At 40.5% G+C, this 16,492-nt stretch overlaps 2 protein-coding genes across 5 annotated transcripts in view; one reads left to right on the top strand and one right to left on the bottom strand.

The window, feature by feature from the left end:
• The window catches only part of LOC120422010 (5-hydroxytryptamine receptor 1-like), a 204,720-nt gene that overhangs the window by 84,914 nt on the left and 103,314 nt on the right, over positions 1-16,492 (top strand). The gene's annotated exons all lie outside the window — the stretch shown is intronic.
• On the bottom strand, positions 6,566-7,357 carry LOC120422020 (uncharacterized). Its single transcript, XM_039585344.1, has one exon. It carries the CDS (start codon positions 7,355-7,357, stop codon positions 6,566-6,568), a length of 792 nt encoding a protein of 263 aa, XP_039441278.1.

Here is a 16,492-nt window from a genome sequence, read left to right as displayed (position 1 = left end):
ACAGCTTTGGTATGTTCTACAAAGTTGTAAAGGATTAAATTTCCAATAAGAATCTCACTTTTGGGAATAATTGGATTTTTCATACATTTTTTCTATTTTCCCAAACAAACTTCACCTTGGAGTATCAATGGGTAAGTTTTGACAGATTTTGCTCATATTCGGCCCAGAGGTTTTAGAAAAAAGTCCCATATTCTGGGCACCTTAGTACACAGCAACCGATAAAGTTGTTGTCTTCTCATCCCAATGTAGTCAAACTTACGAACCTATTCCTGCAACAATCTGATTGCAAAAAAAGTCATACTCTGTTGTTAATCATTTGGTAAACAGTACATAATTTGGGAGATGCGATAAAATACTAAAATGTTTTAGCAATAATCTGGGTGTACTAGACTCTGTGTGGTTGATGTGCACCGTTGAATTCAACATTTTCCATGCATTCTCTGTGTCAAGAGAAGCCACTATACATCATCAGTTCGTAAATTTTACGCGATTTCCATTAATTTGAACTTCGTACTATTAAACTGCTAAAGCTTATTTCAATCGCAATAGTTCGACAAATCAAAATTATCAACATGATCGTGCTTTGGCTCTTCGCAGTTTTATCAGCTGAGGGGTTCTCTACGATTTCGCAAATCGACTTTTCTTTAATTTGAATGAAACTTTGCCAATGCATTACCTGTGTAATTTTGTTTTTCCAGACAAGTCTCCATACAAATTAGCATTTTTTTACTTTTTCTGAGTAAAAGTCGAATTCCCAACAAAAAATCGATTTATATTATTTTGGAAAAAAAAGTACTTTACCTTTTTTTTTAAAAAAAAAAAAGTACCGTTCTCAAGTTGTAGCTGCTTTCAAAATCGGGCAGTTTGTTTTTGAGATACAGCCGCACAAAGAATTCGAATCGATGAAAATGAATGTATCACCTAATTAGCCTGTAATTTACAACTGACGATATCTCGGAAACTGTTGGTAAAAAAAAAAAAAAAGGGTTAACTATCTATTGTTACATTTATTTAAAAGTATGGCTTGATTTTATAATTATGAGATTATTTTTATTGAAAAAATTTCGCATAGGAAAACATTTCGAAAAAAATAAAAATACGTATTTTGGGAATTGAATTTTCAGTCATAAAAAGAAAAATAAAATTATTAATCTTCTCATTGAAAAGTGCCGGCGACAAAATTGGGCGAAAAGTTCACCGCCCGGAGATCGCGAGTTGGCGCGAGCGAATGAACACCGCGAAAAAAGATTCGGGAGTGCAATGGGGTTAAATGATCATTTCGTCATTCGGTTTAATTAAAAAATAATATTTTTTTCGTAAATATCGCTACTTTGATGCGATGTAATTCATTTTTACAGTATTTTAGGCATTGTTACATCAAATTTGACCTTTCAAACGCACTAGAATGGCCAAATTTTAAAACATCAATGTTTGCCAATTTGACCGTTTTACCTCCAATTCCCCTTGTAGAACAAAAGAAAAGTTCATCCGCGGTCTGTCAGCAGCGCGCTGTTTTGTTTGCTGGATCAACATTTGGAAATGTCGAACGTTGAAGGAAATCGCTCAAAAAATGGAAATTAACCGATTTCAAATGTTATGGCCGCAAATGAAAGGTAAGGGTGGCTAATTTTTGATTCCGATCTGTAAAACTAGATCTGGCGAGGGTTCTGGGCACTGCGGCAATCGATTTTACCGGCGGGTTGCTTCCGGTTGCATTTGATTTGAGGAGAAGGTTTTTCAATCCACCAGGGGCTTATTCGGGGGCAACAGTTTCGGTAATCCGGAACTTCCGGTAAGTTTCATATTTGCAGTGTTTAGCATGAAAAACAAACTTAGACCAATCTTTCAAGTGTGCGCTCTTTTTGAGGAGGGGGCGCAAACCGAAGAAGAGCGCAACTCGGGGGAGCGTTATTTCGGGGTTTGAGCGCAAATCGAAGGAGCGTTATTGCGGGGTTTTGGCGTAAAATGGGATTTTCTTTTATAATTTTATTTACAATTAAACGAAACATTTATATAAGGGGTCATCCACAAAACACTGATAATGGGCCATCCTCAAATCTGGGTATCCAAGAACTCCCGGATGTCATGGCCTAGATAGCTACCTGATCAACGGAGGTCTATATGGGTGAATTAACCATCGGTATAGCTTCAGATAGCTTTAGTGAACCACGATGGATACCCTTCGCCATGTTGGATTATTATGGGTCCTCCAGGAACTCCCGGGAGTTATGACCTGATGATCCAAGGCTTTATATCATAGATACTCACGATCTTGCTTTGCATTAGTGTGAGTGCATGATTCCGTGCCACTAAAACCAAAACAATAACAAACGAACAATGGACCGTGCCAGGAAAAGCAAAACATAAACAATGTCAGTGGCAGTGGAGTGAGAGAGTCAGAGATAACGATTTTGACAACCGCACTACTACACACTCGCGAGTACCTTAGGTAGAAAGCCATGCTGATGATCTACCTAATCAACGGGGGTCTATATGGGTGTATTAACCATTGTAACTAAAATCTTTTTTAGACTAAAAAAGTTTTTAATTCAAACCTGGTCATAACTTAAAACTTTGCCAATGGTTGGTATTCAGAAAATCTTATCTCAAGATACATTTTTGCGAAAACATTTTTCTGTTTGTTTGTTGTTGTGCAAGTTTGGTTTCAAATATTTCGTTTGATATGTTTCTTCAATTGGGCCCAAAGGTGAAGCTTACATTTGTGATATTATTGTTCACAACGATAAAGCTTATTTTTCTGAGTACAATGACACTTTGTACGACCGAGAAGGATTTAAAATCGATTTTAAATCAATTTTAAAAAAATCACAGCTCGTTCAAGGCGGACCTTAGTTGATTCATCAAAAAAAATGTTGTCCTGTCCTATTTTTTTGCATTTAAATGAAAAATAAAATGATCAAAAATGGGTTTTAATCTGTTTCTAGTTTGTTTTTTACCGTTGAACATAACAATTGACTCAGGGCTTTAGGACCCTATTGTCTATATGGGTGAATTGATCATCGGTGTGGCTTCAGGTAGCTTCAGTGAACAAAGATGGCGAAGGGTATCCATCGTGGTTCACTAAAGCTATCTGAAGCTATACCGATGGTTAATTCACCCATATAGACCTCTGTTGATCAGGTAGCTATCTAGGCCATGACATCCGGGAGTTCTTTGATACCCAGATTTGAGGATGGCCCAATATCAGTGTTTTGTGGATGACCCCTTATATAAATGTTTCGTTTAATTGTAAATAAAATTAAAAAAGAAAATCCCATTTTAGCCAAAACCCCGCAATAACGCTCCTTCAATTTGCGCTCAAACCCCGAAATAACGCTCCCCCGAGTTGCGCTCTTCTTCGGTTTGCGCCCCCTCCTCAAAAAGAGCGCACACTTGAAAGATTGGTCTAAGTTTGTTTTTCATGCTAAACACTGCAAATATGAAACTTACCGGAAGTTCCGGATTACCGAAACTGTTGCCCCCGAATAAGCCCCTGGTGGATTGAAAAACCTTCTCCTCAAATCAAATGCAACCGGAAGCAACCCGCCGGTAAAATCGATTGCCGCAGTGCCCAGAACCCTCGCCAGAACTAGTTTTACAGATCGGAATCAAAAATTAGCCACCCTTACCTTTCATTTGCGGCCATAACATTTGAAATCGGTTAATTTCCATTTTTTGAGCGATTTCCTTCAACGTTCGACATTTCCAAATGTTGATCCAGCAAACAAAACAGCGCGCTGCTGACAGACCGCGGATGAACTTTTCTTTTGTTCTACAAGGGGAATTGGGGGTAAAACGGTCAAATTGGCAAACATTGATGTTTTAAAATTTGGCCATTCTAGTGCGTTTGAAAGGTCAAATTTGATGTAACAATGCCTAAAATACTGTAAAAATGAATTACATCGCATCAAAGTAGCGATATTTACGAAAACATAATTATTTTTTGATTAAACCGAATGACGAAATGATCATTTAACCCCAATGCACCCCCGAATCTTTTTTCGCGGTGTTCATTCGCTCGCGCCAACTCGCGATCTCCGGGCGGTGAACTTTTCGCCCAATTTTGTCGCCGGCACTTTTCAATGAGAAGATTAATACATATATTTTGTTTTTCATGTAGCTATTCCCCTAATCATAACCTACAACTTTGCCAAAAGGCACCAAATCGAACAGAAAATCCCTTCTCAAAATTTAAAAAGCTCAAAAAATTGCGAAATCGAAGAGAACAACTCAGCTGTCACTCTCAATTTTATTGTGCGCCCAGTATAGTCCAGTTCCAGTTTATAATTGTGCTAAATCTGGCTCTGGTGTATTTTTTGGTTAAATATAGTGTTTACCGTTTTAAAGTTATTGTTTTCAAGTGTTACCTGACTAGCCTATAGTTTCGATTTTGCGTGTAAAAATTCAATATTATGTTTTTTAAATGATAATACTTCCAAAAAATAAAATCACGCCATAAAGAAAAGTTATAGTAATTACTATTATTTTTAGTTGCAAGAATGCTTTTATAAAAAAACATAATAGCTTCCTACTTTATTACTAAATATCGGACCAATTATTGTTATGATAACGTCAGTTGAATAAGTCGAATATCTATTTACCCCTAAAAAAAATCAAATTATTCGCTCTACACACGGAGAAAAAAGAGTTCCCAAAATCGTGAACAAGCGTTCATGAAAATGGGAACCACGAACAAAGTGTTCAAATGCCATGGTACGTTTTTGAAAATCGTACCATGGGATTTGAACACTTTGTTCGTGGTTCCCATTTTCATGAACGCTTGTTCACGATTTTGGGAACTCATTTTTCTCCGTGCAGCATTGCCTTGGCGTTCTCGATTACGAGATTCCTACTCGAAACTAAGTGTCCGAAGGCTTGATTGTTGAGGCAATTGCAAACCTCTTTTTACACCTTAGCTTCCATCCACCCCGGGATTCGAGCTGACGACCTTTGGATTATTAGTCCAACTGCCTACCAGCGACTCCACCGAGGCAGCACCCAGGGAGACGACTCCTACACCTGGAGTGAGCAAACGACATAACCTTTTTAGGTTAGTCCAGGGCCAACATTTACTTCCCGTCCGACGGAAGGCTTGATCAGACAAATCTCGTCTCGAAAAATGCCACCAGGACCGTCTGGGATCAAACCCAGGCCGACTGGGTGAGAGGCAATCACGCTTACCCCTACACCACGGTCCCGGCATCTATTTACCCCTCTACTGCCCAAATTTTTTTTCGATTTTTTTTATTTTCCCCTTGTTCAGATGACCTCCTGAGCAACTTTTAGTCTACGAAAACTTCACTTCTCTTGTTTTATGTTTTTCTTGTTTTGTTTTTAGTTTTTGCATTTATCTTGTTTAGTTTATCTTTGTTTTTGGTAGTTTTTAGCCTATTCTACCACCTCCTATCATTGAGTGCATAATTGGCAAAGGGAGCGCGTGGTCGTAAAAAATATTCGGAGTGAAAAGTGTTTTTTAAGTGATTTTCAAAGCCCTTCCTATATCATCGATGATCGGAAGGCACGGCGTCGGGTGGATTGTGTTTAAATTTTTCGAATAAGGTTTTATTTTTTTGCGGCGAAAGAGCCATTTCTATATAATGATCGAAAGACGCACTGACATTTTGGATCGTCGCGTTAATAGTGGGGCAAAATAACTGTGTGTGAGTGATTTTGTGTGTTAACCAGAAAGACCTTCCCATAGCATCGTTGCTCGGAAGGCTCGCCGACGGGTCTGTTATGAAAGTCCTCCCCATAGCGTCGTAGCTCGGGAGGCATCGAAAAGCCAATACCTTATCCTACTTATCCAAAAAAAAAATTAATCACGTGATGCTTGAAGGAGATGCTGTGGATTCAACGGTCTCAAGCGGTATCAACAAGTATATAGCGAAAAACCATGTGCAACTTCAACTATCGGACTAACATTCCTCCCTTTCGTTGAACTGCAGGCTTCTTGGGAGGGCGCCGGTATTGACTAATAAAGTAGGGATCTTCAGAGGTTAAACAGTGATCGGATGGTTGGCTCCCACTGATCATTTTTGATTCATTGTTTAACTTCAGCTGATCTGTCAATAACGGAGTAGCAGCTCATTGGCAGTCAACCATGCTCATGCTCATGCATTTCAAAGTCAGATTCTAGAACAATTTTGAAAAAAAAATGTTTTCAAGTGTTACCTGACTAGCCTATAGTTTCGATTACCTATTGTTCGGACCCAATCCCGTCTGGCCACGAAACGCTTTCTCACCTGTACTTCGGCTGCTGAGGCTTCTTTCTACGTTGTGTCTAGTTGTTGTGTGTTTGTCCTTCGTGTGTTGTGTTGTCCTTCTGTGTCCCGAAATTCCTCCTTCCAGATTCCTTCCGTACCTCCCGTGCTCGTTTTCCACTTCCCTTTTCTTTATAGGTTCCACAGGTATGTTCCAGAGCAGGTATAGCAGATTCCCGGTAAGTATTTTCTCCACAGGTTCTCAAGAAAACACGACGAACTTCACGATAGAAAACTACAATTTATTCCACAAGAAAACTCAACTTTCTTCTTCTCTTTATTCGCGCAAAGGTAAACAAATCTCCTCAGCCCGACGAAACCTCACCCAGCTGATCCAAGATCTTCGTACACCGGTCGAAACAGTCGATCACTTCATGAATCCCACTCGCCGTCAACTTCTCCGCGCGCGGAAAGTGCAACAACGCGTTGACATGCCGTTTCTTATTGAGATACTTGTTCGAGAACCGTTTGACAAGAGTATCCCACGCAATCTCATAGTTGATCTCGCTCAACTGGAGATTCTCGATTTTTCTCTCAGCCTCTTCAACCACGCATGACCGCAAATAGTGGAACTTTTGAATGATCTTTAAATCCGGGTTTTCATGGATCAAAGACTTGAAGGTGTCATGGAAAGGCAACCACAGATCGTAATCCCCGTTAAACTTTGGCAATTCAATCTTGGGCAGATGAACGCCAGCATGCACTTTCGGTGCCCCATCGTTACAACCAGAAGAAGGTGCAACCACCTTCGGCATCCTAGCTAGCAACCCTGCCCTTACCTCGTAGTACAGTTCCTCAAACCTCCTCATCATGTCCTCTCGCTGCTGCTCCTTTTCCTCCAACTGCTTCACTCGCTTCTCCACTTCTTCCTTGGACGCGTCGGCAGTGACGCCTGCCTCGTAGTCCTTGTCCTCGAGCTCCTCGATCTCCAGCTGCAACGCTTCAAACTCCTCCCATTTTCCTTCGAGCTTTTCCATCCGGACAGACACTAGATGCTGTTGCGTCGCCGCATCGTAGCCCTTGAGGAAATTCTTCGATCGAGTCAGGTGCGCGATGATCAGGTCCCGCTTCTTGACCAGCTTGGCCCTAGTCGACATGATGACGCAGTTGGCACACTGTGGGAAAAGGTACACAAGCGAAGCACCACAAACAACGCGCTTAACGGAATGGAAAGAGGCTCACCTGTGAGCCTGTAAAACTAGGCCTTTTATGTTTTACGCCCAACAGGAACAAACAGCAACTTTCCGTCCTTCCAGCAGTGAGCAGTGCAGTGACGTCACCAGCGCGGCAGTGTCACACGTCGAGAGCAGCGAGTTGTCCACCGGAGCAATCCGAGAAAGTTAAAGGGTTGCAATACACCGTCGAGCAAGAATTCGTGCCGAGTACTCACCCTGTGAGCCTGGCAGTACAGGCCTTGTAAACCAACCGTATAAAAATACGCGCCCCCGGTAAACAAAACACCTGTCCAAACACGCACAGAACTGCAGCAGTCCCCAGTACAGCACAGGTACCGCTCGTACTCGAAACCGTCGCCAATCACACAGCAGTCGGCCGTATTGTTCGTGATCGTCCAAATCGTTCAGCAGCAAACTCCAACAGCAGCAAAACGTCCCAACAGGACAGTACAGTCATCCCACATATTCGGAACAGTTTACAGATCGGCCAATGTTCAACAAATCATATAAAATCGATAATTGAACATAATGCTTTGCTTTTACCTTCATGTGAAAGCTTTTCTTGAGATCTTTCGATTGATGTATAGACCGGCTGTACATTTTTACATTTTATATCAAGTTTTCAAAGAAAAACATTGACCCTTGAAATCCACAAATTCGGAACACTTTTTTCTTACGATGTAAACAAACTTTTTTTTCTCTCTAGGAGTACATATTTTTTACAAAATAATGACTTTGCACTCTGAAACCAATAAAACTCATGCTTAGTAATGTTTTATGAATGGTCTGATATCTTTTTTGTGAAAATATCAGTTAAATTCAGGTGTTCCACAATTGTGGGAGACACAATAACATCCCACAATCATGGAACAGGCAATTTGGAGGCAGTGTTTTGGTGCCCTGGATAAAATAGTCTTGAAACGCAGTTTATGTTTAAAAAGTATTACTTTTACTAGTGAAATAGCAAGAGAATGTCCAAATAAAGGCCCGAAAAATAGCAGGGTCGACAGAAAAGTTGCATGTTGGATTCTATTGACAAATTACCAGAAAAGTGTTCCGAATTTGTGGGTGTTCCGAATATGTGGGATGACTGTACCGAGAAAGTACAACAACGTTGAGGATTCCAAAACGTAAACAGAAAAGACAAGTGTACTCACCGTGTGAGCCTGTCTTCCAGGCCGTGCACGTTTTAATGGAAATCCTCTCCCTCGCAGGGTCGTTGACCTCCTCTTCCCGGTCGTTGAACTTGTTGCTGTTGCTGAGCGCCAAAACAAACAGTCGCGATGGCCGCAAAGTCTTTCTTCTCCAGCAGCGATGGCGAACTCTTCTCGGCGCACAAAGGTGATCGCGATGGCGTCTCGCTGGGCCACCCAAGGAACAAATCCTGGTCACGGCACCAATGTTCGGACCCAATCCCGTCTGGCCACGAAACGCTTTCTCACCTGTACTTCGGCTGCTGAGGCTTCTTTCTACGTTGTGTCTAGTTGTTGTGTGTTTGTCCTTCGTGTGTTGTGTTGTCCTTCTGTGTCCCGAAATTCCTCCTTCCAGATTCCCTCCGTACCTCCCGTGCTCGTTTTCCTTTCCCTTTTTCTTTGTAGGTTCCACAGGTATGTTCCAGAGCAGGTGTAGCAGATTCCCGGTAAGTATTTCTCCACAGGTACTCAAGAAAACACGACAGAAAACTTCACGATAGAAACTACAATTTATTCCACAAGAAACTTAACTTTCTTCTTCTCTTTATTCGCGCAAAGGTAAACAAATCTCCTCAGAGAAACGCGAGACGACGACCGGCTGCGACGACGATTTATTTCTACAGATACTACACTCAAGCAGTGTAAAAAGGAATGCGCAAAACTCTACGATGGTGCATGTGATCGCGACGATCAACAACACCACTACTGTTGCCCTGCCGTGTGCACACGCAAGACAGAAAATTATAGCAAAACAGAAATCTATGCTACACGGCAGGGTGACTACTCAAACTAACGTTTGCGACCAAACATTACATTTTGCCTTTCTAATTTTTTCATGTTTTACAGTCACTTTTTAAATTGTTTACTTGTTTTTCACATTTTCTTCTCTATAATGGCACCATTATTATTTAAATTGTATAAAAATGCGTAGAGGCATAGTCTGGGACACTACAAAAATTACTGCATACTTATTTTTACTTCAAATAGAGGAAATGTTAGTAGAAACACAGCCAAAGTTGACCACAGAAAAAAAAAATATTTTTAAAAACATTGTCATAGTCACATGAAACAAGTCAAACTTCCAACCCATGAATATTCTAAATTTTTAAGAGTATTTCATTCCAATGCTTTTTAAAGATCAAAAATTGGTTGAAAAATGGATTTTTGGCGATTTTTGAGATCGAAGCCCGTCTAGAGGCGGGGTTGGGTTGTAGAGGGTTAAATTTCAACTTAAATAATTTGAAGGTATGATAAACTGAGTCTTGACAAATACATTCAAAAACTATTTTTACGAGAAAAAAAATTGTCAAGTTGTTTAGTTTAAAAGTTACTGTAATTTTTAAACGATACATATTATCAAAAATTTGGACACTAACAGAGAACCGTTAATATATTTTAAATCAGATTAAAACATTTTGAATTGCTTTAAAATATTATGCCTTTTGTCCCCTAACACTTAAAAAAAACAAAAATAAAATCAAACGTAATTATTGAATTGAAAATTGAAACACAAAACTGTATCTCCATCAAACGAGTTTCTTTTGACACTCACTAAGAGAGAAATTCGAAAGAGAACAAGTATTTTTTTCCCTCATGCACACTATATAGGGGGGCACACATTTAAAAAAAATCAATTTCAAGATCATCGGGAGGAATATCTAACAACTACATTTGTAAGGAAAACAACAACACGCAAAATATTACCAGTCACTTTTAGGAAGAAAATCTTTCCCAGGAGATAGGAAGGCATTATTTGAACTCATGTTTATCATTCGGCATAAGATCAGGAATATGAAAACCTACTCTTAACAAGACCTGAATTTAATAGAAAGAGCAGAAACACCGACAAATGAGCAGCACCACTACGTTCGACCTAGAATCTGTTCCGGTAGGGGAAAGTGGTGCAAGTGTAACAAGCTAAGGAAATGCTCGTTACAACCCATTAAAAACGTTAAAAAATCTGTCGGATTTTTTATAATCATTTTATTCCAGATCTTGACTAAGACTTTGATAGAACAAGTTTTTAAAAAATCCTGTTTTTTTAATGTAAAAAAAATATTTAAATTTTTTTGATTTTCCGTACTTTCTACTCAACTATTGGGGCAAGACGGACAACCCGTTGGGGCAAGAGGAACAATGCAAAAAATTGCAATGCATGAAACAACATGTTAATTTGCTTACAATTGAACTTTTATCACTTAGATACATCATATTAGAATGTATTTGAAACGTTTCTTTCATTTTTAAGATTAAATAATAATATTTTACTAAAAAAATTGATCGTTTTTACGAAAAAAAAATTAGATGATAAATAGTAAATTTTCATAAAATCACTATATTTTGTATGGACAATTTTTTTAACAATTGTTTATCAGTTTTAAGTACTTTTATGTATTTATTTCCCAATATAATATGTTGTTGCAGCAATTCGTATTTTTTTCAATACTAAAATCCATATGGTACACTTGCCTCATCTGAACAAGATTTTTTAAAAGTTCTCAACAAAAATAACCAAAAGTTAAATCATTCGTTATAATAGGTGCAAGTTATTGGTAGGGACACTACTGATCTAGGAAAAATTGCATTTTGATAAAATGAGCCTTAAAACGAACCCTAAGCCTTATTTTGTACTTTCCAAATATTTTAAGAAAACAAAGGTTTTGAAAAAACCTTCATTAAATCTTTTGCCCCGTGGCGTTTACGTCGTTTTGGCGGTTATTTGTTAGTAGAATCAGCTAATTGCATTGCTAGCAACAATTACTCATACTGGAAATAATCAAAATTGTAAAAATTACGGCCGTACGCACGATTGTTTCTCTTGCCCCATATGGCCGTCTTGCCCACCTTCCCCTATATTTTCACAACTCAATAGTGTTTTGATGTTCCAGCAAACATGAGCATGAGCATGAGCATGAGCATGAGAGATCACCCATGGTTGCCCCTCCGTTGCTGAACAGAACCGTAATATCCTTTCAGCACTACTGATTATAGGCTTCGACGATCTAGTGGTGTTTCCCTTATCAACAGCATGTATGAATGCGCTGAAAAGATAAAACACCATGATTGCTAAAGCTAGATCAGTTGCGAATAGGTAACAGTCATTGGCCACCAACGGCGCCCGCCATGTCAGTTTGTAGACCTCGATTTTAAGGGACGGGAATGTTAGTTAGCGCAGGTTGCTACTAGGGCAGCTGATTTACTCTGTGCTTACACCCCACGAGCGCCAGGAACCTGAAAACTTGTTAGTAGGATAGGGTGTTTGGTCAGGATTCATCATAGAAGATGATGATGCGACCCAAAATCATAGTGTTTGTTAAAAGATGTTATATATTATTCTCAAGGCAAACAATCGGATGCTGCGGATGAGACATTTCCCGTTTATCGGTTGTTAAATTTTAAATGAAATGGTCTAGTCTTAGACAGCCGGCTGTGGAAAGATAGAACAAAAATCATTTGTAATTAAAGAATGAAGGATTAAACAATGTAACTTTTAACTTGAGATGCTTTTACGAGTTTTAAATGATTGATGTTCAGTGAGGTACTTATTAACGGTGCGAACGACGAGTTTCGATGTGTATCGAGCTGAAATGGTATGATAGGGTGTTGATAGGGTCAAATCAAACTGGCTAGCTGTCATCGGGACAGCCAAAGCCAGCCGCACCTTCACACGCACGCGAGAAAAACGAAAAACACACCGACGGCGGACGCGAAAATTCTTACGACCCTACGGAAAGGAATCGCAAATCTGACTGGCTCAACTGTCATCGGGACAGCCAAAGCCAGCCGCACCTTCACACGCACACACGCACGCCAAAAAAACGAAAAACACACCGACGGCGGACGCGAAAATTCTACGACCCTACGGAAAGGAATCGCAAATCTGACTGGCTCAACTATCATCGGGACAGCCAAAGCCAGCCGCACCTTCACACGCACACACGCACGCCAAAAAAACGAAAAACACACCGACGGCGGACGCGAAAATTCTACGACCCTACGGAAAGGAATCGCAAATCTGACTGGCTCAACTGTCATCGGGACAGCAAAAGCCAGCCGCACCTTCACACGCACACACGCACGCCAAAAAAACGAAAAACACACCGACGGCGGACGCGAAATTCTACGACCCTACGGAAAGGAATCGCAAATCTGACTGGCTCAACTGTCATCGGGACAGCAAAAGCCAGCCGCACCTTCACACGCACACACGCACGCCAAAAAACGAAAAACACACCGACGGCGGACGCGAAAATTCTACGACCCTACGGAAAGGAATCGCAAATCTGACTCTGTTTTGATGTTCCAGCAAACAAGACACTAACGATGGCACTCTCTTCAGATGGTCCATTGAAAGTGATTCTGTTCAGGTAGGCTTGATTTATCACGTAAGCTGCTCTCTAATTTGTGTTTTATGAGCTGCCTCAATTTTCTAAGAATAAATCTGTAAAACAAAATGAAAGTCTGTCGGATTGAAAACATTTTCCACGCTAAAAATAAAACAATTACCAACACCCAGAATCGTTGACAGGTGGCACGAGCTGGGTGAATCACAGCCAGTGTAGCGAGAGGGCAGGTACTTACAAATGTATTACCCCGGCTTCATTCATAAATATGTCAGATGTAGCATTATTTCATTAGCGCACTGTTTTTAAAAGGTGATATTTATGGCTCGGTAAAACCAATCAAAACATTCTGCGGGGATAGTTTTATGACTGCCGGTTGGAAATTTTAGTTTTATGAGCCGCAACTAATGAATGAAGGTGATGACTGGGTTGAGTTATCCCTTTGATTGGTGGAAATTACGCGCTATGAAAGTCATTGACGAGAGTAGAGTTGGATTTCAAACTTAATTTTTTGCAAAAAAGTTGTAAATTTCAATAATTGGTTTAAAAATAAAAACAAACAAATATGATTTTTGAAGATTCATATAAACCATGACAAGCATCAATAATAATACATGATACCAGACCAACATCGGAAATTATCAAATTCAAGATTTTGAAAATAAACTTTTGCTTCCCGTTCTTAAAATGCTGTTAAGCCCCATTCGAAAGTCAGTTTTTACCTACTCGTTCCGGTGAAAAATCTCCGACGAAACTCATCAAAACCATGTCGACTGATAAGAGCGTGGTTTTCCCAGCCGCCACCATCTCCCGTCGAACGATAACTTTGATCTTCCAGCTGAGACAAATGAACATCCAAATGTTGCTCCTTTTGTCGTCAACTTTTGATTTTCATTTCTTGGGAACGCCAAGAACTCCAGCCGCTCCCGGCTGACTTGTTCAATCTTTCGAAAACTTTTGCGTCGTACTTTCTAGAGTCGACATCGCTCTCCTCCTCGAAACTTGCTGCGTCGTGTTTACTTTGCCATGACAGATGCCCTCCGGAGAAAGTTTGGCCCCTCCACGAAATCAGAGTTCGAGACGTAAAACGAAATTTACAACAAGCGTTGACTTCTTTTTTTTTCGAGGGGAGAGGGCTAAATGGTTGGCCTCCTCTTGAAAAGTTGATCTTCTTGTGTGCCACTGGGACATACCGAACATGGCCACCCAGCCCACCCACATGGCACACACACGTGGCAGCTTCTGAACAAGTTAGATTATGATATCATTAGTAGGAGGGAGGAAAAGTGAAAACCTATGGGGGGTTTGAGGGCAAAAAATTAAACAGCATTTCCCGGGTGTAACGAGCGAGAGAGATAAATTGTGTTGACGCATTCTCGAGTGCCTTTCAGACCTGGCTCTGGGTTCACAAGCGAGAAGCTTGGAATGTGACTAATCTACGTAAAAGAAAGTTAGCGCCGTGCAAAACCGCTTCTGATTAATGTGAAGTTTTGAAATCCAATTTTTTATCACTTTTAAAAGATACATAATGATTTAAATAAAGTTTTTTAGCTAAAGATTTGTGTGTTTGAGGTTGCCTACTCTTAACAGTGTATGTTTCATTCACCTAAATTGTCAATAAGGCCAATGCAAACATTTTACATTGTATTTGATTCTCCCTTTCTCCAGTTGCAAGGAATACTGGAGCGCGCAACCATTCACGAACGAACACGACACGCTGGCTGCCAGCGGCTTGCTCAATCGCTTCACTCAGCGATACAAATACTTCGTGAATTTCTCTTCCTACTCCGTCCGTCAACCCGAGTCACACACGAATATGCTCAGAGAGAAGAGAGCCTAAAAAATACTACCGCGCGTCAATTAGAATTTGGCATGGTGGAAATTGCTGCCAAATGTGTGCCATGGGACAAAAATGACATGGGACAATTATGCGTAGAACGGCAGTTAAACAACCTGGCGGCTCAGTCCTTCAGCATCACGGTGGTATGGGTCCGCGCTCATTGCTCGATTCCGGATAATGAGAAAGTGGACTTGCTCGCCAAAAAGGGTGCTGAGAGAGGAGACAAATTTTAAAGGCCAATTAGCCTTCAAGAATGCTACGGTTTTCCGAGGCAGCGTGCGCTTCGAGTATGGCAAATCAATGGAACGACGACACCAAGGGACGTTGGATGTATTCCATACGACCTAAGATGCAAAGAAAAGCCTGGTTCAAGGGAATGGACTTGACGCGTGGATTCATCAGAACGATGTCCCGCCTTATGTCGAACCATTACTCGTCCGAAGCTCATCTTTACCGTATCAACATGAGTGATACGAACTTATGCGACTATGGGCAGGATTATCAGGACATCGACCATCTCGTATGGGCGTGTCCAGATCACCATGTTCACAGAATTAAGTTGAAAGATACCCTCAGGGCCCGAGGAAGACCACCAGAAATCCCGATGCAAGACGCGTTATTTCAACTAGACCTTGATGTTCTCTTTCCGATCCATCAGTTCCTATCAGATTCCAAAATATCCATTTAGTTTTTCTGTAGTTAGTTTTATTCAGTTAGTTTTTCATTCCTGGTTTGCACCGGAAGCAGAGCAAGATCGCGCCCAAACAGCTGGACATTGAGTTGCGGCTGAGGACAACAACAAAGACTAGCAAAGCCAAACAAAATCCCTACACAATCCCCCTTCCCTTCCCACGCCTTGTCTTTCAACATCAATCCTTTCTCCTACTAACCCGAGTCGGCCGCAGGTAGTCGGCTCCCTTCCCACGAACATTTACTCACAAGATCCTCTGTAATTACTCTTAGCTTTAAGAAAAATGTAATTACAAAAGCTGACTCGGTCCCAACCAGGTCCCAGTACCGAAAAGGACCTAATAAAAATAATTATATGAAAAAAATAACTGGTTTGTATCGTTATTGAGCATGAGCATGAGCATGAGAGATCACCCATGGTGGCCCCTCCGTTGCTGAACAGAACCGTAATATCCTTTCAGCACTACTGATCATAGGCTTCGACGATCTAGTGGTGTTTCCCTTATCAACAGCATGTATGAATGCGCAGAAAAGATAAAACACAATGATTGCTAAAGCTAGATCAGTTGCAAATAGGTAACAGTCATTGGCCATCAACGGCGCCCGCCATGTCAGTTTGTAGACCTCGATTTTAAGGGACGGGAATGTTAGTTAGCGCAGGTTGCTACTAGGGCAGCTGGTTTACCCTTTGCTTACACCCAACAAGCGCCAGGAACCTGAAAATGTGTTAGTAGGATAGGGTGTTTGGTCAGGATTCATCATAGAAGATGATGATGCGACCCCAAAAACATAACGTTTGTTGAAAGGTTTTATATATTATTCTCAAGGCAAACAATCGGATGCTGCGGATGAGACATTTCCCGTTTATCGGTTGTTAAATTTTAAATTAAATGATTTTGTGGAAAGATAGAACCAAATTCATTTATAATTAAAAAATGAAGGATTTAACAGTGTAATTTTCAACTTGAGATAATTTCACGAGTTTTAAATG

Source organism: Culex pipiens, chromosome 1, assembly GCF_016801865.2.
Source record: "Culex pipiens pallens isolate TS chromosome 1, TS_CPP_V2, whole genome shotgun sequence".
Lineage (NCBI taxonomy): Eukaryota > Metazoa > Arthropoda > Insecta > Diptera > Culicidae > Culex > Culex pipiens.
This window is presented reverse-complemented; position numbering and strand designations above follow the sequence as displayed.